The 25,167-nt window shown below is 47.5% G+C and overlaps 1 protein-coding gene across 1 annotated transcript in view; it reads left to right on the forward strand.

Moving 5' to 3' along the window:
• LOC118373402 (semaphorin-3G-like) overlaps positions 1-24,136 on the forward strand; it is a 57,952-nt gene extending 33,816 nt beyond the window's left edge. Inside the window, exons 4-16 of the mRNA XM_052483068.1 lie at positions 4,155-4,274; positions 13,529-13,619; positions 15,339-15,455; positions 15,723-15,865; positions 17,493-17,607; positions 17,711-17,780; positions 18,040-18,184; positions 19,861-20,092; positions 20,217-20,308; positions 20,467-20,508; positions 20,649-20,874; positions 22,336-22,469; positions 23,500-24,136. Of these exons, the coding sequence (XP_052339028.1) occupies positions 4,155-4,274; positions 13,529-13,619; positions 15,339-15,455; positions 15,723-15,865; positions 17,493-17,607; positions 17,711-17,780; positions 18,040-18,184; positions 19,861-20,092; positions 20,217-20,308; positions 20,467-20,508; positions 20,649-20,874; positions 22,336-22,469; positions 23,500-23,994 (2,022 nt within the window). The 3' untranslated portion in view covers positions 23,995-24,136. The remainder of the gene's footprint in view (positions 1-4,154; positions 4,275-13,528; positions 13,620-15,338; positions 15,456-15,722; positions 15,866-17,492; positions 17,608-17,710; positions 17,781-18,039; positions 18,185-19,860; positions 20,093-20,216; positions 20,309-20,466; positions 20,509-20,648; positions 20,875-22,335; positions 22,470-23,499) is intronic.
• Positions 24,137-25,167: the final 1,031 nt, after the last annotated feature.

Here is a 25,167-nt window from a genome sequence, read left to right on the forward strand (position 1 = left end):
GGGAGAAACTTTGTAGCGGGGCAGGGGGAAAAGAGGGAGGCGCATCGGGGCTAGTCGCATTGGAAGGGGTGGGAGATAAAGAAATGTTGGACGGGCAAGGAGGCATGGCTGAGTCAAATAGGAATCCTGACTTATTGAATTGGTGATTAAAGAACTCAGCCATGTGCTCCTGGTCAGTAACAACCATATCACCAACATTAAGGGACATGGCAGCTGTGAGGAGGAGGTTTGTCTTTAACCGTTTTGCAGAACTTCTTGGGGTTAGACCCACAGAAAGAAAACTGCTCCTTAAAGTAACTAACAGGATAGCCTGAGTGCACTTATTTCTCATTTGCCTGAACGAGAGCCAGTCAGCCTGAGTATGCGTGTGCCGAGCCTTTCGCCAAATGGAATTCTTGAGGTGGAGTAACTCTGCAAAGTCACGGTCGGACCAGGGGCTGAACCCGTTTTTAATTCTCATTTTTCTTTATGGGGACGTGTTTGTTAACAATACAACTAAAAATATCAAAAAAGAAGGACCAAGCGTCTTCAACAGAGGGGATCAAGCTGATTCTATACCAATTTACAGAGGTCAGGTCATGGAAGGAAGGCTTGCTCAAGTTTTTTAGCAAGTGTCTATGACAAATCAGGATAGGTCGTTTCACTGAACAGCCATTACGAACACAGACTGTAAAACAGTGTTCACTAAGGTCATTTCAGAAAACACCAGACTGATACCTATCAGGATTATTTGTGAAGATAACATCAAGGAGAGTAGCCTTTTCTGGGTGTTTGGAGTCATACCTTGTGGCATTGGTAATAATCTGAGAAATATTTAGGAAGTCCCATTGCTTTAGGACTTGGTCAGGTGGTTTAAGCATGTCCCAGTTTATGTCACCTAGCAGGACAAATTCAGACTTAGTTTAAGGGGCCAGTAGAGACCTTAGGACAGGTAGGGTGCAGGCCGGTGCGGCTGGAGGACGATAACACCCAGCAACAGTCAACAAAGAGCTATTTGAAAGTTTAATGCTTTAAACCAGCAAATCAAAATGTTTAGGGACAGACTTGGTGGAGACAACCGAGTACTGAAGTTGTTCCTTGGTAAAGATTGCCACTCCACCACCTTTGGAAGATCTGTCTTGCCGAAAAAATGTTATAACCAGAAAAGTTAACATCAGTGTTCAAAACACTCTTCCTTAACCACGGCTCAGTAATGACCAACACATCTGGATTGGAGCTGTGAATCCCCCATAGCCCCTCCCACAGCAGGAAGTAACCAGCTAATCACAAAGCAGGGACAACAGTGCTGTGGGTTTGGGAGAATTGTTAGTCCATGTGGGTGGGAGATAGATTTTAACATTTGAATCATTGTTGGATACTTTTGAAGAACTTTGTGAGACTCAGAAACTTCATGCATGAGGGAGCTGGAAATTCAGCTTGGTGCCATTTGGCAAAGTGCCCTGGCATTATCCAGCACTGCCACAGAAAATATTCTACTATGTTCATTAAAAGGTATTTTTTATTACCTTGTATTTGTATTTAACCTTTATTTAACTAGGCAAGTCAGTTAAGAAAAACTTCTTATTTACAATGACTGCCTACACAGGCCAAACCCGGATGACGCTGGGCCAATTGGGCCAATTGTGCATCGCCCTATGGGACTCCTAATCCCAGCCGGTTGTGATACAGCCTGGATTCGAACCAGGGTGTCTGTAGTGATGCCTCTGGCACTGAGCTGCTGTGCCTTAGACCGCTGCACCACTCGGGGGTACAGCCTTACTGACATGGGTACAATCGTGGAAGTGACTTATTTATCTACAAACCAATAAACAACTGTCACCCCAGTGCTCTGATTCCCAAGACCGACACTGTGGATCACTTACAGGCTTACAGTATGTCTGAGCTTACTGGCATCAAGAACTACTGCAGGGTTACAGCACCCAAAGGCACGTTACTTTTCAACTCAACTTTAGGAGTCAAGCACGTCTGATTGTGCGCACGTCTAAGCTGGTATCTCAGGGCCTGTGTGGGAATCTGGTGTAGCCGTGGTTACCGTCGTGTGTGTCCGTCTCAGTTATCAATGTTCACATCCCTTGAGTTGTCATCTGGCCCTCTTCTTTATGAGGCTCCAGCTGTGTGGACCTAGGAGCCTTGGACAGACTGAGAAATCCTGCTGTTTCCAAAACAGCTTTGAAATGCCTGTGTGTGTGTGTGTGTGTGTGTGTGTGTGTGTGTGTGTGTGTGTGTGTGTGTGTGTGTGTGTGTGTGTGTGTGTGTGTGTGTGTGTGTGTGTGTGTGTGTGTGTGTGTGTGTGTGTGTGTGTGTGTGTGTGTCTGTGCACGCCTGTGTGTGTGTGTTCCTGTCCTTAACTACATATGAGGACGCCGAGGTCCGGACCAATACGTACATATATATTTTTTTAAATGTAGGGACTCAGTTGGGGCCTCAACTTACTGTTGATACAATGATAATACGAGGTAATACGACAAGGTGCCATTTCAAAACGTATTTTTGTGCATCGGCAATTTTCCTCTTGTTATATGCCACTCACTGACAGTCAGTCAATTAGCCCGTGTCAGTAAAACATTTTTAGATTAGTAGATTAGTCTAGTCAGCTATCTACACTTGTAGTTACCATGGACAAATCCCCCTGTACATATTCAATTCTAGGTTTTAGTCCCGGTGCTGAGTTACTATGAGTTCATGTGTAGCGGCTAATTGTATAGCTTAAATAGGCTATGTGTTTTTAGATCGACTGAGCTGAATGGAGCTAGAGCAACCAATGTGATAATGGGCTGGGGACATTTTTGCTCGCTTTTCCTGTTCTCTAAATAGCATTTTTTTAGAGTTGTCCGGACCTCACTAAAACTCAGACCCTGGTTACGGCTCTGTGTGTCTACTTCCATCAGCGATGGTCTTTATTTCCTGCCAGTGTTAACAGCGCGGACTGCTTTCCAGTCACCGCATGCTGTTTACACTGAAAACAGCTCTTCAAAGATGGCTCCCTCCCTCAGTATAAACATCTTAACCCCCAATGGTATTACCCTACCAATAATAATAATAATATATGCCATTTAGCTGACGCTTTTATCCAAAGCGACTTACAGTCATGTGTGCATACATTCTACGTATGGGTGGTCCCGGGAATCGAACCCACTACCCTGGCGTTACAAGCGCCATGCTCTTCCAACTGAGCCACAGAAGGACCACCACCCTGCCTGTCTGTTACACACTCAATATTATGTGCTAATAATGGTCTAACTCATTCTTAAACGATATACAGTTATAATAGTAGCCAAATGGGAATGCATACACCCAATGGAGAACACGCTGAATGTGTGTAGTGTTGTTTATGTGGAATACACCATACGCGCGAGCACAGCACCCATCTTGTTGGAGATGGAGAAGCCTCTCTGTAATGAGCAATAGAAATGATTTGGCTCCTGTCTCTGAGATGGCGTGTTCCAATCCTTATGTGGCTCTTCTCAAGTACTTCAGGAAGCAATCACAGCAGGCTTGACTGGCCGGCAGTCTTCGAGAGAAACGCACGCACACACGCACGCACGCACGCACGCACGTGCACGCGCGCACACACTCTGTGGCTTTAGTGGACGAGTTTGACCCTGTTACCCTAGGGCAGTGACACTCTTGGCTGGTTTCCTGTTCGTCACCGTGACACCACTCCTCAGCTCCTATTGAGATTCGGCAAGAACAGGATACAGCTGTGCCCTACTCTTCCTGTGGGGCTCTATAATTCTCTCTTTCTCTCTCGCATCCCTCTTTCTCTCGTCCCTCTCGCACTCTCTCTCCAGATCTCTAGTTTCCTCTGTCTCTCTCTACAATCCCTCTCTTATTCTCACTCTCTTTTCTCTTCTCTCTCCCCTCTCCTCCTCCTCTCTCTCTTCTCTCTCTTCTCGCTGATCTCTCCCTGTGGCTCTGTCTTTGGCTGTGGGAAAGATCTGAAAAGCCCAGTGTTTGTTGAAGTTTATTGTATTTCACCTTTTCAACTCTTTTTCACGGCTCTTATTGCTAATATGTGGAATCAATGGTCTTTGTTAAAATAAAAATGGGTTGTTCTATGCAAACCCCTCAAGTAAAATTGTCTGAAATTGGATGACAGTTTAATATTGTACTATGTATTTCGATTGATTTAACCTGTGTGTGTGTGTTCACAGACGGAGTGTGGCAACTTTGTGCGCCTGCTGCAGCCCTATAACCGCACCCACCTGCTGGCCTGTGGTACGGGTGCCTTCCAGCCCATGTGTGCCTACGTGTACGTGGGCCACCGTGGAGAGGTAAGACCACACTGCATAACACACACAAACACACACACACATGCACAAACACACATGCACGCACACACACACACAGGCTTTGATGGATGAGTTGACTGGGTATCAGTCACCCTGGTTTTGCTCTGCATACTCTCTCCTTCAGTGGCCAGTATTCAGATGAGGCTGTCTGGTCTGTGTTAGCAAACTCTGACCTTATGCTGATGTGACTCCCATTGACTCCTGTTGACTCCCATTAACTTGGCTGCTTCTTCCTACTCACCGTATTCTAACTACTCTGTCCGTTTCTCCATATATTTGACAGCATTTAATACCTTATACTGTCTAATTGTGCCCAGTCTATGAACACAGTGGTGTCTTTATCACGGTCTCTTTCCCTCTCACTCTCTCTCTCTCTCTCTCTCTCTCTCACTCACTCACTCACTCACTCACTCACTCACTCACTCACTCACTCACTCACTCACTCGCTCGCTCGCTCGCTCGCTCTCTCTCTGTCTAACTCTTTTTCTCTATCTCTCTCTCTCTGTCTAACTCTTTTTCTCTATCTCTCTCTCTCTCTCGGCGTCATTTCAGTCTCTCTCCCTCCCTTACACAGAAAGAGACTGCAGGCTGTAGCCCTCAGCAACGTTCAGTACTCTGACTCCAGGCTCAGGGCTCCAAGCTGTGGACTCAGGGGCCCAGGGTTGTGCTCCAGAATGCAGCTGCCCTGCGGGGCCCCTGCTGCCCTGGTGTGAGGCCCTGTGTAAAGGGCCTGTATGTGGTGAAAGGACCCATTTAAAGCAGGACGCTAGCTAGATCTCCCTCCACAGGGCCCACAGAGCTGCAGACAGTGCCTGTGTACCTCACCCAGCAGGAGGGGGTCAGACTGGTCGTGGAGGGTTGGTGAGGGGGCCAGCTATTGATGTTGGGGGAAGGAGGTTGTGACACCAACAATGTGTGATATGAGGCAAGGAGTGTATAGGCAGGGATTGGAAGGGTGGTCACTGTCGTGGTCATATTCAGTGTGTGTGTGTGTGTGTGTGTGTGTGTGTGTGTGTGTGTGTGTGTGTGTGTGTGTGTGTGTGTGTGTGTGTGTTGGCGATGTTGGTAGTTAGGGTGGGGGCTGCTGGGTTAATAGTAGGGTGGGTTGTGTGTTCTGCCATGTTGGCTCTCTCTCCACATTCATCATCCTCGTTGCGGTTTGGGTCTTTTGGTTTATGACACTCCATAAAAAATTATCTAGGTCTTAGTTACTGCCTCTGACAAGTTCACAATGACACTGGGAACAATACACAATATATCTACTCGGTTAATGCCAAGTCTTTCTGAACAGGGGCTAATGACTGTTTTGTCAAGTTTACTCTGGTCCTCTAGCGTAGAATGTATGCACATGACTGTAAGTCGCTTTGATAAAAGCGTCTGCTAAATGGCATATTATTGATATTGATATTATTGAGTGGCCTGGAAATATGATGACGTAGAATGTATGCACACATGACTTGATAAAAGCGTTGCTAAAGTAGACAAATAATTAGGAGAGAACAACTCTGCCATCGCTATTGCTTTAGAGAGATTGCAATGTTGCCATGAAAAAAATAAAATAAAAATGAACAATTTGGTCAGAAATATCTAGCAATGCTAACGTTAGCTAGAAAACTTGGTCAGAAATAGCTAGCAATGCTAATGTTAGCTAGCAAATTCCGTCTGAAATAGAGAGCAATGAAATGTCGTCATGTTTTCCAAGCTACAGTAATGCACTTTAGATTAAATCTCTGTCAGAACCCATTGAGCCTGCATTGAGTACAACGCTCGGTCAGGCAACCGTCAGTCCTAAAATGAGCATTCAAAACAATATTATGACCAAAAACGTGCAACACATGAATAGTGTGTTAAGGTGTGAATTGATTGCGGGTCATGTTTTATATATATATATATGTGTGTCTAGGAGTAAGACCGCCCCTTGTCTCTAGTCTGAGTCATATTGAGGGGAGACAGAAAGCAGCTGACCACAGGCCTATCCTGGGGAGGACTGGAAAAGAGATGAAACACCCTGGGGGCCAAAGGTCATCCCACCCACGGCCTGACCTCGAAGGTTCACGACCAACCTCCTCAGAAGCGAGGGAAGGCAAACAGACGAGTGTGTTCCTAAACGAGTTAGTGACTGGTTAAAAAAATGGAGGGTTCCCCGTGGCTCTGCCCGCCGTAGGGTGGCATGGACTCCCAGGGTGCCGTGTAGGCTTGGTGCTAGTGACACACACACTCACGCTGGAGCTAGGAAAATAAAGCCCATTGGAGGAATGACAACATCCAGAGGTTCCAGCCTCTTACACACACACACACACACACACACACACACACACACACACACACACACACACACACACACACACACACACACACACACACACACACACACACACACACACACACACACACACACACACACACACACACACACACACACACACAGAGAGAGATAGGGTCTCAACCAGGGCTCATCTTGCTCTCTTTCGTTCTACCTGTATTCTCCTCTTTACCTTCCATTTTCCTCTTTCTATCTCCTTATTGCTCGGTTCCTGTCTCCCTACTGTTCTGACTGTGGTGGTGGGCAACGTGAGGGATGGACAGAGAGCGGAGAGGACAGAGAGTGCGTATTTCGCACGCTGTCCCGCCTTAAAGAGATCATCAGCGAGGAAGCAGGCCGGAAAAGGAAGGAAAGGAGAAGGGGAAAGTTGTAGGTGCAGACAGAAGACAGAAGACTCTTACTTGTAGAGCGAAAGTGAGTGAGAGAAGGAGGATAAAAGAGCTGGAGGATGAAGACAGACACATTGACCCAAGGAGCTGAGAGAGAGAGCAGCTTAGCGTATGTGTGTGTGTGTGCTAGCATGCACATGAATATGTGTGTGTGTCTGTGTGTGTCTGTGTGTGTCAGTGACCCAGGCTCGGTAGTGGGGTGGCTGGGCTGTTTGGCTTGGCAGGGCTGAGTAGAGAACGACCTGGACATTCTTATCAACAGCAGACACGACCAGCACCAGTCTCCTGTCTCTACCATGAGTCAACACAGGGAGAGAGAGAGGGGGGTGGTAGAGAGAAAGAGAGGGAAAGAGAGAGAGAGAGAGAGAGAGAGAGAGAGAGAGAGAGAGAGAGAGAGAGAGAGAGAGAGGGCGGGGAGAGGCAAACGAGAGTTGCTGAAAGAGTAAGGATGACAAATGAGGTATAGCCAAAAATAGCCATTATTGAGAGAGAGAGAACGTGCGACTGACAAAGGTAGAGTTGTACATCAGAATGAGGAGAGATAAAGGATTGGAAGGGAAAAAGGGTTGAGAGCAGTTGATTATGGGAAAAAGATAAGTGACATTGAATTATGAAGATTCAGAAAGCAGAGGAGAGACATAAGTGGAATTTGAAGATTGTCTGCTCATGTTAATTACTAAATTGATTTGATACAAAAGGAGTCTAGTGTGCGTGCATAGTACTGTGAACTGGAAGTGTGATGCCCAGAGAGTAACATCTGGTGTTTCTGTGTTTATTTAGATCACTGAGAGAAACAGCAGAGATCCTGTACCGCTTGCTAAAGGGAGAGAGAGACAGAGAGAGAGAGTGACAGAGACAGAGAGAGAGAGTGACATACACAGAGACAGAGAGAGGGTGACATACACAGAGACAGAGAGAGAGAGTGACATACACAGAGACAGAGAGAGAGAGTGACATACACAGAGACAGAGAGAGAGAGTGACATACACAGAGACAGAGAGAGAGAATGACATACACAGAGACAGAGAGAGAGTGACATACACAGAGACAGAGAGAGAGTGACATACACAGAGACAGAGAGAGGTATGACATACACAGAGACAGAGAGAGAGTGACATACACAGAGACAGAGAGAGAGGGTGACATACACAGAGACGGAGAGAGGGTGACATACACAGAGACAGAGAGAGGGTGACATACACAGAGACAGAGAGAGAGAGAGTGACATACACAGAGACAGAGAGAAAGAGTGACATACACAGAGACAGAGAGAAAGAGTGACATACACAGAGACAGAGAGAGAGAGTGACATACACAGAGACAGAGAGAGAGTGACATACACAGAGACAGAGAGAGAGAGTGACATACACAGAGACAGAGAGAGAGAGTGACATACACAGAGACAGAGAGAGAGAGTGACATACACAGAGACAGAGAGAGAGAGTGACATACACAGAGACAGAGAGAGAGAGTGACATACACAGAGACAGAGAGAGAGTGACATACACAGAGACAGAGAGAGTGACATACACAGAGACAGAGAGAGAGTGACATAGACAGACAGACAGACAGACAGACAGACAGACAGACAGACAGACAGACAGACAGACAGACAGACAGAGAGAGAGACAATACGTGCACCATTAAAATTGGCAAGAAAATAACATAATTCGTTAACCAGGGGCGGGGCCTTCATCAGGGTTGCAATCTGAGCCCTGCACTCTTCAATATTCAACGAATTGGCCACTATTCTAGAAAAATCCTCAGCCACTGGTGTTAGTCTCCACAATTCCTACTCTTCGCAGATGACCTATGCCTGCTGTCACTCACAGCACATGGCCTACAGCAGAGCCTGGACCTGCTAGAGCAGTACTGCCAGAACTGGGCCCTGGCAGTAAACCCCAAAAAGACTAATATAATGATTTTCCAGAGAAGATCCAGATCTCAGGGAATTAGACCAAAGTTCTCAATTGGTACAAAATATATAGAGTACTGCACACACTACAATTACTTATGTTTAAAAATAAGCTCAACTGGACACCTTAATGAGGCAGTGAATCGAACTGAAAGAGAAAGCACGCAGGGCATTCTACGCCATCATAAAGCAAATTGAAATTGAAATGCCTATTAAAATTTGGCTAAAACTAATTGAATATGTCATTGAACCAATTGCACTTTATGGCAGCGAGGTGTGGGGTCCACATGCAAAACAAGATTTCATCAAATGGGACAGACACCCCATTGAAACTGCATGCAGAGTTCTGTAAGATTCTCCGACATGTCCAGAGGAAAACTACAAACAATGCATGCAGGGCAGAATTAGGCCAATATCCACTAACAATACAAACTCAAAAAAGAGCAATTAAGTTTTGGAAACATCTAAAATACAGTGACCCCCTCTCATATCATTACCAAGTCCTGCAATGCCAAGAGCTGGGGCTGAGTTCACAAACCTGTTCTACTAACACACTGAAGCCTCAGGACCAGAACATCCAATCAATTAGGATAAACCAAATTACAACACAGTCATAACAAAACTATATTGCTTATTGGGAAACACAAGCACAAAGCAAAACGCAGTGCTATCTGGCCATAAATCAACAGTTCACTGTGGCTAAATATTTGACCATGGTTACAGGCTCAGTGAGCACAGCCTTCCCATTGAGAAGGGTAAGACGCAGGAAAACCTGGCTCCCTGTAGAGGAAAGGCTGTGCAACCACTGCACAACAGCAGAACCTGAGACGGAGCTGCATTTCCTGACAAAATGTCAAAAATATAAAACAATTAGAGAGTGTCATTTCCCCAAATTTGAAACTCTTATTCAAGGTTTCAAAGACCTCTCTGATGAGAGTAGGCTACCCATCCTGTTGGGGGAGGACGCAGAGAGCTGAGGGTTGGCAGCGCACTACATTGCTGAATGCCATAAGATGAGGGACAGTGTCTGACAGACCAATCAACCTGCACATGTACTCTACTGTATGCGTATTGTTATTGTTAAATGTATGGTTATTTTGACCCTTGGTTATTGTTGTTACTGTTGTCCCGTTGACAATTTAGATTCTCATTTTTATATTGTGAATATCCCAAATAAGCTTTGGCAATATCTATATTGGTACGTCATGCCAATAAAGTGAATTGAAAATTGACAGACAGACAGACAGACAGACAGACAGACAGACAGACAGACAGACAGACAGACAGACAGACAGACAGACAGACAGACAGACAGACAGACAGACAGACAGAGACTACTGACTTAGCGAGGGAACTATTGACCTGCTGCTCTCAATGCTGGGGCCACTACATACCCTGGGACTGTCCCATATTCAGTATACTGTACATTACTGTACTGTTAATAGTGACCCTTCCTAGAGGTCAAGGCCCTGACATTCAGCATGCAGAAACCATAGAAAGACACATTGTGGAGATCAAAGTCAACCTTCAACCTCACATCCTCCTCAATGAGCGTCTGTGACACTTTATGGGCAAGTAGAGGTGTCATAGTAACTCTGGGAATCCCTACCAGCTAGCACATTGAGTTCTGAGAACCATATGTTTCTTAGACCTTGGTGAGAGCATAATTGTGCTATGGTTATTTTGCATACAATTGTGCAGGATACCCAGCTAGCACAGAACATTCTGAGAACCATATGTTTCTTAGGTGGGAAGTTCAGTACTTCAGCATAACGTTTCCAACAGGCTTCTTCATGGTTCTATTTAAAGGCATGTTCTCAGAACATTCAGAGAACGTTAAGAAACAACATTCTTCTGTGGGAATTTCAGAAAACTTTAGTAACATTCTACAATCGGTGGACAAATGTTAATTAGCAACGTATACATTCCGGGGCATGGACTCTAGAAGGTGTCAAGCCTTCCACGAGGATGCTGGCCCATGTTGACTACGATGCTTCCCACAGTATCAAGTTGGCTGGATGTCCTTCGGGTTGTGGACCGTTCTTGATACACACGGGGAACTGTTGAACGTGAAAAACCCCAGTGGCATTGCAGTTCTTGACACACTCAAAGCTAGTACTAACATACCCCGTTCAAAGGAACTTGAATCTTTTGTGTTGCCCATTCACTCTCTGAATGGCACACATACACAATCCGTGTCTCAATTGTCTCAAAAATCCTTCTTGAACCTTTCTCCTATAATTTCCACCAGCCCCCCGCAAATCAAATTAGCATAATAAAATCATCCTCATCAAAATCCACGAAAGAGATATCTGGTTTTATTTTTGCATGGGCTGCACCGCCATCCACCGCGTCTGCCGTTTATCGCCCTTCCGCATCTGCAGTGAAAGCGGTGCGTTTGTCAAGACCGTAAGACCTCCGGAAAAATCAATCTTCTCACGGGAACGTCTCAAGCGCACGAAACGGTTTGGCCTAGAAACGATGATGATCCCTCTCGACTCTCACAAACACGATGGCGTTTTCCGTTTTGCTCTGCGACCCCCGTGAGCGGGACTTGTGTGAATTCGGGCACAGCCTCTCCAGCCAACTTCTGTCTGTAGCGTCCGGACAGTTTGGGCTACACACTAATACGGCCCCTCTGTGGAAAGGTGAGACTCTCACGAACACGTACCTGTCAGTTGTTTTGCTCACAACCCCATAAGACTTGTCTGAAGGTCTCCGTTACTCGTTTTAAACAATTATTGGTACTGTACAGTATATATGGAGATAGTTTAGTGCCTAAAATAAGAGGTTAAATACAGGTAAAAAAAAGACATAAAAATAGTTTCCTGGTCTTTCTTATTTCAGATATACTGTAGGATCGACACTTTGGGGCACTATCTGTTGTTCCCTGTAGTGAATCTGTTATTCAATGCATTTCTTTGGGCTACTAGCAGTAATTCAATGTTTCATCAATATATATTTTTTGATACCTTGAGTGGTCTTAAAATTCCAAATCAAATAGCTAAATTATCCTTGTCATGACCATCTTAAAACAATTCTATATGTTAGCTTAGAACCCCCCATTTAACATGAGACATCAATAAGGGATCCTAGCTTTCGCCTGGATTCACCTGGTCAGTCTATGTCATTGAAAGAGCAGGTGTTCCTAATGTTGTCTTACACTCAGTGTATATTTCCACACTATGAGGTCGTAATAACACTGTGGAATTGTGGACATTATAATAATGCCCTTTTAGTGTAAGAGTTTCAGCCTGTTTTATTGGGATGGAGTTTTGGAGAGTACCAAACCTCTCTGACATTAACAGCTAGTTTTCAGTTTTCCCCTTTCCACTCAGACCACTCCCAGATAGTCCGAGCAAAAATCTTGCTTGATAAATTGCTCTTTGCTAAGTAGCTATTTTTGTTTCTTTTTGACCATTTTCATTGAAAACAATCACAGTAAGGTACTTAATTATTGAGCAGAAATGATTTGATATTAAGATAAAAAAAATGGATGAATTGGACCTTTACAGAGATACTTTGGAATTTTGGAAATGTGACCCTTTATCTACTTCCCCAGAGTCAAATAAATGTGTTTCCATGATTAAGCAAATTCATTTCCATGTGTCCTATCTGTGCGTGTAGTTCTAAACAGTTAACCTAAGCTAGCAGTGTTATTGAAACATTCAGTGAAAGAAGAGAAAAATCGAAATAACCTTTACATTTCATTAGAAGCGTTCACAGAATTCAGAGAATGTTCTCAGAACATTATTTAATTACCTTCAAATAACCTACAAATTCCGTTCTCAGAACGTTAATGAAACATCCCAGGAAACCTTTCAGGGAACCGTAGTAAAACATTCTTAGAACCTCCCTGCAATCTAAAAATGAACGTTCTCAGAACAGGCAACATTTTTTCACTTTTCACGTTCTCATAACGCTTTAAAAAAATGTTTTACCCGTCAGGAAACGTATGGCTTCATTCCCAGAACCAACGTGAAACCTAAAACGCACGTTCCCACGACTTCCAAGGAATCAAATGTGCTAGCTGGGCTGTATGTGCCGAAGCCAAGGGAAGGGCACTTACTGGAAAGAGATATTAAATCAAGGAAATACAGCGTTAATTTATCATAATGTTGGGCGTTGCGTTAGTAAGTGTATTTTTATCCTGCTGACTTCAATGTCAAACAACCAGAGGACCACAATGCTCCTATTGTCCGCACTTAGGAACTTACACCCAGAGCTGGAGACTAGTGGAGAGTTCACAGGGAGGACATTCATCTGGGTCATGATTCACTTGGAGCTCATCCTGTCGTCCTGCCTGTCTATATGTGTCCACACTCTCCCTGTGTTTACCCCTGTCCTGTCCCTCACTGATGACATCACCACAGTCAAAGAGTCACTACCATACTAGGGCCCAGAGATGCATTCAATTAAGTGTTTTATTTGATGATGTACTAGAGCGATGCACTGTATCTAAATGTTGAAACACTTACAATTAGTTCAGGAATTGAAGCCAGTTTGCCTGAGGGCGCATAAAGGTAAACATTCAAATCATATTCTAATAATATGTGATATCTGACTTTTTCCTAACCCCTTGTTTTCTCTCTATTTTCCACCCTAACAGCATGTTTTCACCATGGACCCTACCAATGTGGAGAACGGACGGGGGAAGGTTCCTCACGACCCCAGCCTCCCCTTTGCGAGCACCTTTATTGGTAGGTCCTGTCCTCTTTGTTATTACATAGTGTGTTTATGTCAATGCAACAGCGGAGAGAGGTTATTGGCTCTGGGAGATACACTGCAGTGAGGGTGTTCCTCTGTTGTTGTCATTCGACATTTAGCTTGTGAAACAAGTGATGTATTGCATCGACATGCCGGGGTGAAAAGTAGTGCGTGTGTGTGTGTGTGTGTGTGTGTGTGTGTGTGTGTGTGTGTGTGTGTGTGTGTGTGTGTGTGTGTGTGTGTGTGTGTGTGTGTGTGTGTGTGTGTGTGTGTGTGTGTGTGCGTGTGTGTGTGTCTTCCCACCCCGCCTCGATCCACTTTGCGCCCCAACCCCACAAACCTGACGATCTGTCCCAAGATGCATTTCATCTGGCAGGCAGACACACAGGGACGGCCAAAGGCCCAGCAGAACATTGGACTGATACACTGATATACAGACAAAAAATAACCCTACAAAAACGAAGACATACAGTATTCCACCAAAGCTCACTCACATACACTGTGTGAAGCTAGCGTGGAAAAAAAACCCACACTAAACATAGACACGCACACTAACATAATGCAGATGCAAGTTACGTACATGTTTTACACTGTTGCATCCCACACATATTATCCTCTCTGTTCCTTCTGACGGGACCTTCTAGTCAGGATGAAGGAGTTGCTGCTGTCAAACTTTTTATTTAGGGGTTTCAGTGTGTGTGTGTGTGTGTGTGTGTGTGTGTGTGTGTGTGTGTGTGTGTGTGTGAGAGAATTTGTCATGGCCGTTGAGTTCCACGTTTGCAAAGAGAGCCCTTTGGCAGGAGGAGGACATGGAGGTCAGACACCCTTATTCCTTCTCCTCCCCTCCTCCTCACAAACACACACATAAGCTCTGATGTATCTCTGCATCTCCGCTATCTCTGGGGTCAGCTATCATAAGAAGCTATTGCCTTTCGGTGGAGCCAAAGTCTGTATTAATCACACAGCTCAGAACGCGGTGGAACTAGGACCCAGACTGCCTATCTGTTTGTGCATACTCAGGGGTGTAAGGCAACCCCACTGTCTCTGCTATTACAATTCAGCTCCTTGGCTGGGATACGATCATTGGAGCCATAGACACATACACACACGCACACGCACGCGCACACACACACACACACACACACACACACACACACACACACACACACACACACACACACACACACACACACACACACACACACACACACACACACACACACACACACACACACACACACACACACACAGGCGCACACAGGCACATACATCCTCAGTCAGTGAAGTGATGACAGGGCTTAGGGAGCAGTGCTCTACCTGTGACACGGCTAATTTAGGCGAAGATGCTCTTGTTAGGAACAGGACCTGAGCTCTTTATCATGCAGAGCAGGGATACTGTAGCATCTCATTTGATCCGAGTTCATTTGGGGATGCTGTCTGATTCAGTGGGAGATACTGTTACAGACGGGTGATCTGATCTCTGTTCAGTCTATGAACCTTCTCTAGGGAAGCAGGACATGTGGTTTGGGGTTCAGGAGGGGGTAGTGTTTCACTATGTTGGCGACTTTTGCATTTCTCTCATCATGCAAGTTCTTCCCTGCCGTTCCTTATTTCCTCATCCTTCCACATCTCCTTTCTTTCCTGTTCGCTTCCCATTGTCCCCCCCTCCCCCTCCGCTCTCCCTCCATCCTGCTCGCCCTGTCTGTTCCCAGGTGGGGAGCTTTACACAGGGCTGACTGCAGACTTCCTGGGTAGAGACTCAGTGATCTTCCGTAGTCTGGGAGGTCGCTCCACCATGAGGACTGAGACGGACCAGAAACTACTGCACGGTGCTGGAACTGTATTGTACTCACTGCCCACACTGAATACACACCTAAAACAAACACATTATAGACATATTTTATACAACTTGGTTCTTACAACTTCCAAAGACACCACCTGGTAAACAAGTCAAACTAATTCCTGTTCTCTCGCTCTCCTCTTTCCTCTTTCCGCTCTCTCTCTCTCTCTCTCTCTCTCTCTCTCTCTCTCTCTCTCTCTCTCTCTCTCTCTCTCTCTCTCTCTCTCTGTCTCCTTCTCTCTCTCCCTCTCTCCAGATCCTAAGTTTGTTGCGGCCCACCTCATCCCTGATAACGATGACCGTGACAATGACAAGGTGTACTTCTTCTTCACGGAGAAGGCCATGGAGGCCGGAGACAGGGAGGGAGCCATCCACACCCGCGTGGGACGAGTATGTGCGGTAAGGGCACCATACACTCTCATGATTTATTATTGACTCTGGTGCCTGATGGTTCATTCTCATGGTCAGCCTTCAACCCCTCTTAGACCATGTCATGATCTGGGGCTATGGGAACTGGATCATGGCTGTGAGTGATTTCCACAGTAGGGCTTCAGCCCTGACATAGTGAGAGTTTAACATTTCTCTGCGGGGAGCTGTGATTGTAGTATTGCCTTACAGAGAGGGTCTGTAATGGTTAATCCAGGCCACAGAGGCAGATGGAGAGGGAGAGACAAGCGTCCGGCTGGCGGGCTGGGGGAGCTGACATTCCCCAGCAATTGGCGTCTCTCTATGTCCATACACACACAGCTGTCGGATGTGCTCTGGTATGAAGAGTCAGAGCGTGCATACCTCCCATCTCTCTCACACAGTCATACATCCCTTCTGACATGCATTCGCACGTGCACATGCACGCACACCACAGCTAACTACAGGTGTCCCCAAGAGACTCTGCTCCGGAGGCGAGACAATAGAGTCGCATTCCTATGCTCACACTTATAAGTGTATGGTTCACACACACACACACACACACACACACACACACACACACACACACACACACACACACACACACACACACACACACACACACACACACACACACACACACACACACACACACACACACACACACACACACGCACGCAAGTCCCGCCAATCCCCCTCAAAATATCTCTCCATACATATACAGTGTATTTCTTCCCCTGTACTCCTCCCCAAGGCATTGTTAAACACTGTCTGTTATTGTCAGTTCCACCAGAACAGAACCAGATCCCTGCCAAGAAAACAAGAAAGCAATTATCTGTGTTTGATCTGATCCCGGACAGCTTACATAGCTTACATAGCCCTGGTGTCTATTAAACAACCATGTCTGCCTGTACGCTAGCTCTACCATGATACTGTACAGTATGGAGGAGAAGAAAAGCTCCTGTGATTATATCTCCACAACCCGTGCTCTCTGGCATCCCCGCGGTCCAGCGTGTGGTTGTAGAAGGGCTTACGAGACAACTTTCCCACAGGAGAGGCCAGCCAGCGGTAGTTAGCCGTGTGCTCCTGTGATCTATTGTGTTGTTGTGTGAATGTGCTCTACAGGTGCTCTGCTCTGCTCTTTATGTGTCCTGCTGCTGAATAGATAATGGTTATTCTTTGTTTGTCTCGTATTGAGAATGATACTGTATGTCTAAACAGTGTGAGCCACTAGGCTCGCTCTCTCTGTCTCTCTCTGTCTCTCTCTGTCTCTCTCTGTCTCTCTCTGTCTCTCTCTGTCTCTCTGTCTCTCTGTCTCTCTCTGTCTCTCTCTGTCTCTCTGTCTCTCTCTCTCTCTCTCTCTGTCTCTCTGTCTCTCTCTGTCTCTCTCTGTCTCTCTCTGTCTCTCTCTGTCTCTCTCTGTCTCTCTCTGTCTCTGTCTCTCTCTGTCTCTCTCTATCTCTGTCTCTCTTGGTCGCTCGCTCTCTTCCCTTACAGAGAATGGAGTGTTTGGATATTCTCCGTGGTAAGGTGTGTGTGTGTTCTCTGCACGATAGAGATGCGTTGGTGACGGTGGTGACAATCACGGTGATGGTGGTGTGTTGTCTGTGTCCCGCTGCAGAATGACGCAGGTGGACAGAGAGTTCTGGTGAATAAATGGAGCACCTTCATCAAGGCCAGGCTGGTGTGTTCTGTACCCGGGCCTCATGGAATCAACACACACTTCGACGAGCTGGGTGAGACACACACCTCACACTTGCACAAATCGTTTATGCAAATAATTTACTCTCGCAGGCACAACATTTGAACGCACTCACAAAAGTACTCTGTATTTCACAGAGGGTATTTTCCTGCTCAAAGGCAAGGATGAGAAGAACCCAGATGTTTACGCCATCTTCAGCACCATCAGGTGAGCGCCACACACACACACACACACACACACACACACACACACACACACACGGTTGCACACATCCACAGCTCCGTCTAGGAATTTGAGAGCGGCTACATTTCTCCGGCTCCATCACTCGGGCCGTTTACCAAAACAAGCGGCAGGGCGGCCATTTTGTTGTGTTTCGAATCCCAGTCTGTAGCTTTAGCATGTACCATAGAGGAAATCAACCTTGGCGAAGTCAGTCACTGACATTATACGCTCCTCTCTCCCCTAGTAACGTGTTCCAGGGCTTTGCAGTGTGCGTGTATCGTATGGCAGACATCCGGGAAGCCTTCAATGGGCCGTTTGCGCACAAGGAGGGACCTGACTACCAGTGGGGGGCTTACGAGGGCAGAGTGCCCTATCCAAGACCTGGGGTGGTGAGTAGTACCCTCAGAATAACCTACTGCAGGCTACTGTGCCGTATCGACACAATAGCAATATATTTCAGCCTCCTTATCAGTGTGTGTGTGTGTGTGTGTGTGTGTGTGTGTGTGTGTGTGTGTGTGTGTGTGTGTGTGTGTGTGTGTGTGTGTGTGTGTGTGTGTGTGTGTGTGTGTGTGTGTGTGTGTGTGTGTGTGTGTGTGTGTGTGTGTGTGTGTGTGTGTGTGTGTGTGTGTGTGTGTGTGTGTGTGTGTGTGTGAGAGAGCTAGTCCAGCTGAGACCTTGTGGTTTCTGTTGGTCCTCCTGGTTTTCCTCTCCCCTCAGCAACTCTGTCTCATGTTCTCCTCTCATCCGCATCACTGTAATTTAGCCTCATTTAGGGCCCTAGTGTCAGCGCAGAGTCTGTGGTTTTACTCCACACACACAGGCCTGATTAAGAAGAATGTCCTGGCCCAGAACAACCCAGAGAGAGAGGGAGGGAAGCAGGGAGGGAGAACGGGAAACCCCTGCCATCAAGTCACTCAGGGTTCTACTCACTGGAAAGGTTAAGAGAAGAAGACACAATGGAAGCAATCTCACCTGGATTCCTGTCCAGGGATTCTGTCCAGCCTTCAGCTCCATTCACCAACAGAGCCTGGTTTTAGCTTGTTGTAGTTCACTCTGATATCCCACAGCCTGGGCTCAGCCCTCCCCAGGTCTACCCTCCCTCACATTGTTACTGTAAGGCTCTACCGGGGTTATCTAAATGGTCGTATACCGACACTTTCCTTATGCCGGTAGGGCGCCATAGGGTGCCATTTTGGCCAGCTATCTCTGTTTTGCACTGTGGAGACATGTGGCTGTCATCTCTCAACCGCTAACAGAGAACACTGTACTGTTTCTGAAGGCTATTGTGTAATTGTGCACTTTGCTGTGATTTAGCGCTTAGTGGCTGTGCACACTTAGTAGATAGGGTAGATGAAATGTAGATAGAAATGCACCCCTGTTTTCACTTACTGTAGCTCTTTCCAGTGATTGCGAGCGGTTAGAGTGCTTAGTTACTGCTTGGTCAGACATCAGAGTTGGGATCAGTTCCTCATGAATTCCAGTCAATTCAGGAATTTAAATAGGCTTCTGTGGTGAAATTCCATGTCAATTCCAACCTACACGAACTGAAATAATACGTTTCAACGCTGTCAAAAATGCCTAATGTTTCGTCAATGTTATGGCAGGATTTGACGAAATCTTCTCAAGCACAGTGTTGAAAAGGACTCCCAGCTAAAACGTTGTCAGGGAGTCACAGAAAAACACATTCCTAACTTACAACATGACATATCAGGTGACCTCTCAAAACGCCGCTGCGTAAAGCGTTCCTGTCACATTCCCCGGAAACACTTTTACGTTTCAGGCAAATCATACGTTTTTTTTTTTTCGTGACATGATTACCTAAGAGCTCTCTCTCTCTCTCTCTCTCTCTCTCTCTCTCTCTCTCTCTCTCTCTCTCTCTCTCTCTCTCTCTCTGTCTCTCTGTCTCTCTGTCTCTCTGTCTCTCTCTCTCTCTCTCTCTCTCTCTCTCTCTCTCTCTCTCTCTCTCTCTCTCTCTCTCTCTCTCTCTCTCTCTCTCTCTCTCTCTCTCTCTCTCTCTCTCTCTGTCTCTCTGTCTCTCTGTCTGTCTCCTGTCTCCTGTCTCCAGTGCCCCAGTAAAATAACCAACCAGCCTGGCAGACAGTTTGGCAGTACCAAGGACTTCCCAGACACAGTGCTTCAGTTTGCCCGGGGGCACCCCTTGATGTGGCGCCCGGTGTACCCAGCCATGAGGCAGCCTGTGCTGATCAAGGCCAACGTGCCCTACCGCCTCAAACAAATCGTGGTGGACCGCGTGGAGGCTGAGGACGGACAGTATGACGTCATGTTCATAGGCACAGGTCGGTCACAAATGTATCCCACTTAGCCGTTTTCTGTCGTTAGACATAAGCGGTGACTGGTTAGGAAACCAGGTTGTCTTGTGATTGCTCAGTGGACCGTTTTTTTTCTTACCCTCGACCCCAGACACAGGCACGGTGCTGAAGGTCATCGCCCTGCGCAACGGCAACTCTCTGGACACAGAGGAGGTCACTCTGGAGGAGCTGCAGGTCTTTAAGGTAACTAGATAACGTCGTACTTCTCCTCCTCCTTCTCCCCTATTCCTCCTCCTCCTCCTCCTCCTCCTCCGCTTCATATCCCCACTGTCTATTTCAAAGCCAAACCCTTTCACAAAGGCTGAATGCAAATTAAATGTAATATTCTCATTTCTATCAAGGTGCCAACTCCCATTACCTCTTTGGACATCTCAGTAAAAAGGGTGAGGAAATGTTCATTCTTTGTCCCAGTTCACATTCAGTTCGAGAAGGCCAGAACGCACTGAAGCTTTATGATAAATCCCATAGCCTAGACTTTCCATTCTCATTCTCTGCTTGTATTCTGATCCCTTTCCCCACATAGCAAGCACTGTTCGTGGGTTCTCCATTGGGTGTGGCTCAGCTGAGGCTCCACAGGTGTGAGACGTATGGGAAGGCCTGTGCTGAGTGCTGCCTGGCCAGAGACCCCTACTGCGCCTGGGACGGCACCTCCTGCACCCGCTACACCTCGCTCAGCAAACGCCGCTATCGCCGCCAGGACATCAGGCACGGCAACCCGGCCCTGCAGTGTATGGACCAGAACCTCAGTGGTGAGAGAGGGGGAGGAAGGGGGTGGGCCGGCCAACTTGGCTCTGCAGTGTATGGACCAGAGCCTCAGTGGTGTGAGAGGGGGAAGAGGGGGGTGGGCCGGCCAACTTGGCTCTGCAGTGTATGGAGGGGGAGGGAGAGGGAGGAGAGGAGGGTGGAACGAGGGAGGGAGTGAGGGGGTGGGGGAGAAAGGGGTATCGGGGGAGAGAAAGAGAGAGACAGCGAGAGTGTGGGGCAGTGACTTAAAGAGAAAGGGAGTGGTGGAGAGAAAAAGGAAGAGAGAGAGGGAAATAAAGAGAAAAGATTTGTAAAAAGGAAGGAATGTGGAAAGGAATTAGAAAAGAGTGAAGATGAGAGAGTATGTGAAAATGAGATACAGTTCTGAGACAACAAGCCAAGTGCCCCTGTGGGAAAGTAGGGCACGCTAATATCCTGTTGAGAAATGGTTATTACAATGGTGTGTATACTGAGGGGTGGGGTGGGGGGTGGGGGGGGGTCTGGCTGTCATGGTGGCCAAGCGGAAATGAACCCAGAGTATTTGTTCCTGGAGGTCACAGAGGTCAAACTCGTCCATTGAGAAGCAGTTGACTCTGAGAGGTGAGGGAGGACAAACCCCCTGGGTCTTTATCCCAAATGACACCCTGTTCCCTACATAGTGCACTACTTTTGACCAGCTCTCTGTAAACAGCTTATAGGTTGAACGACCCAAGGCCAGTATAAATCATGTGTAGTGTATATAGTATAGCCCAATGTCAGGTCTAGAGGAAAGTTGTTATCAGCTGGAATACAAGCTGTGTTTGACTGAGGCGTGATGTCCATGTCTATCCCTCTGTAGGGACCCAAACAACTCTCATTTGTATATACTGTTACACAGACATTTAACACAACCTGGAAACACAGACGATCTCAACTAAGCACACGGTGTGCTGTATTTTGCTTCCTTGACCCTTTTGAGTATGAAACACACTTGAAATGCACACACATACTGGTAATGCTGTATAGGAAATGACATGACACACACACACACATCTTGGGCTGAAGGAGAGGGTCGTCATTTGAAGGACCTTTGAATTGACCAAGTGATGTTTTGTTTACGGAGAAACTTCGCCAAATCTCGTCTCACCTCGTCGGTCTGTCATCGTGTGAGAGAGGGGAGCGTCGCTTGACAGGCAGGGGGGGGACAAAAGACAGAAATCTGACGCAGTCAGAGGAGCGGAGGATGTGGTTGCTCACCTGAAGACGTGCACGAGGGGTGATGAAAGTTCTCTCCCAGGTCAAGGAGTGGTTTCGTTTTGGATTGAGTTATGGAATAAAGACGCTACGAAGGGAGATTTAGTGTCTGCCGTAGCTGATGACGGCACCACCAAAGTCACAGGGCCTTACCTGACACCCCAACATGCTCTGCCGACCGCAGTTTTAAGTGTATGTGGTTTAATGCCTATTGTACCTATTGTGTGTTGCAGTGGAGGGCTTGGATGTGACAGAGGAAAGGGTTGTGTACGGAGCAGAGAACAACAGCACCTTCCTGGAGTGTGTCCCCCGCTCCCCCCAGGCCACCGTCACGTGGCTGCTCCAACGGGACGACCGCAAGGAGGAGGTGAGAGAGAGGGACGGGTGGAGGGGGAGAGAGAGAGAGAGAGAGTGTGTGAGAGTGAGGCAGAGGGAGAGAGAGAGTCTGACGGAGGACAGAGCGAGAGATGGAGCAATACGGGGTATGAGAGAGAAAGAGAACTAGGGAAGAAACTGAAACGAGAGGGCCGAGTCAGTACTTCAGGGGACGATTTAAGGGGGTGTTTGAGAGAGACTGAGAAATGGGAAGTTTTAGTAGGAGCGGGAGTGAAGTCAGGTCCACTCCTGCTCAGTGACCTGTGACATGTACAGTAAAGCTCCAGTTTCTCCCATGCCAGGGTATCTGCGGCTTCCCGAGGCTTAAACGAGTGTTTCAGTCAAGCATGTAAGTACAGTATTAAGGCATTAGAGCAGCTCTCTATTTCCCACCAAATAATCGTTGGCTCTCAGCTGTTCATTTGGAGAGAACAGGCTGCCCTGTTTGCTTTGGCACACAACACATGCCCCGGCAGAGAGATCGGACCAAAAAACAAGAGTTGATGAATTTCATGGCAAAAATTCTTCTTAGCCACCCAAGCTGAGAAAAGAACACAAAAAAAACACAGCTTGGACTTTGCCCCTCCCCATCTCATCCCCCTCCTCATCTCATCCCCCTCCCCATCTCATCCCCCTCCTCCCCTCCCCATCTCATCCCCCTCCTCCCCTCCCCATCTCATCCCCCCCCCTCCCCTCCCCATCTCATCCCCCTCCTCCCCTCCCCATCTCTCACCATCCCCCTCCTCCCCTCCCCATCTCATCCCCCTCCCCTCCCCCCTCCCCATGTCATCCCCCTCCCCTCCCCTCCCCATCTCATTCCCCTCCTCCCCTCCCCATCTCATCCCCCCTCCTCCCCTCCCCTCCCCTCCATCTCTGTGCCATACCTCATCATCCCTCCATCTCACTTAACCCCTCTTTCTTCTTTCTGTTCTTCTTATCCCAATATGTTCCCCATCTCATTTCTCCCTCCCCCCTCCCCCTCCCTCCCTCCCTCCCTCCCTCCCTCCCTCCCTCCCTCTCAGGTGAAGCTGGATGAGCGGGTGATGCGTACGGAGCAGGGTCTGCTGTTCCGCCGTGTGCTCCGTCAGGACGAGGGTGTGTACGTGTGTCGCTCTCGCGAGCACGGCTTCACCCAGACCCTCACCCGCCTCTCCCTGGAGGTCCTGCAGGGGGACACACTGAGCGAGCTGCTGGCCCGTGACGACGCCCCTCTCGACGGTCCCCAGGGGGCGAAGGGCTACCGGGCCTGGCCTCCCTGCCACGCTCACAGGAGCACCGGCCCCCTCAGCCAACAGCGCTCCTGGTTCAAGGACCTCATGCAGCTGATTGGCCCGTCCAACCTGCCGCACGTGGAGGAGTACTGCGAGAGGTTGTGGTGCAACGACAAGCTGCGGCGCAAACACAAGAGCATGCTGGACAAGTACCGGCAGGCGCAGGACAGCGCACGCAAGGCCCGCAACAAGGGCTCCGGGGAACGCAACCGGACGCCGCGGGACGTCAGCAGCCGACGGCCGTAGAGGGGACGGAGGAACGGAGAGGGGGAGGAAATAGAGGACTGGGAGAAGGACCACATGACACGATTAATGAGAGACTGAGAGAGAAAAGGAAGAGGTGGTAGTTCCATGTATTGCAGGAAGAGAGACACTGCCAACAGACTGTGGTGTTAAATGTTGTGTCTGGGGGGGTGAGAGAGACCGGGACTCATCAACTCTCCTTGACTTCATGAAGAAACCCTCAACTGTTTTCACCAAGGGACCCTTCCTCTCCATTGCAACATCAGTGACTCTGTATATGACTATGGACTGACTGTACTGTGCTGTAAATACTGTGTGGGGTTGGACTGCTACAACTGATGACCTTTGACCCCTTATGGCGCCCATCTCTCTTTGGTCCGTGACCCCATTCCACACGATGTACCCCTTATGGCGCCCATCTCCAGTCTGTTTGCCTCACCCTGCACCTCATCATACTTCTTCTGGAAGAAATGGGGCTTAATATATATATATATATTTTATTTTTAAAGGGTTCTGTGTCTTACTTCCTGCACAGTATTGCCGTTGTTTTTAGCAGTGTAATCCCATCACCCTGAAAGTCATTCACAACCGTACAGTACGTTCTCAAGCATGCGGTGTTGAGTGGACATCTATGTGCACTCACACATCATCCATCACACACTCAGCCATAACAACGCACCAGAGCATTGCTTTGACTGGACGTTTTCATGAGACGACCGTTGACGGTTCGACAGAGAAAAGACCTGTTTGTTTTATCAGCTTGACTCCAGTTCCCACCATTCCTAGTTGTGTCGTTCCTGACAATGGAAGGAGAAGAACGGGTCGTTGGAGCTGGCTGAATGTTCTGCTGGTACTTTGTAAACACGACTTTGTTATTTAAATACAGGGTTAGCTATGATATTTCTCTCTCTGTTGTTAAAATGCAATGTTTTCACTGACAGACTTCGCTGAAAAGCTCTCCTTTCAAGGGCACTGGTTGTAGGGAAAGGGGGAGGGGGGGTCAGAGGAGTGAAGGGACAGGGAGGATGGGACAGGGGTGAGGGTATGAAGTTGGGCTAGGTTCTAAATAAGGAAGTGTAGTAGTGAATGGGGCCGTAGACTGTATGGGTGGGTTTTTTTTATTTTTACAATGGGTGGTGGAGGGATATTAAATGACAGCTATGCGATCCTCCTTGG

This window comes from Oncorhynchus keta, chromosome 28, assembly GCF_023373465.1.
Source record: "Oncorhynchus keta strain PuntledgeMale-10-30-2019 chromosome 28, Oket_V2, whole genome shotgun sequence".
In the NCBI taxonomy this organism is placed as follows: Eukaryota; Metazoa; Chordata; class Actinopteri; order Salmoniformes; family Salmonidae; genus Oncorhynchus; species Oncorhynchus keta.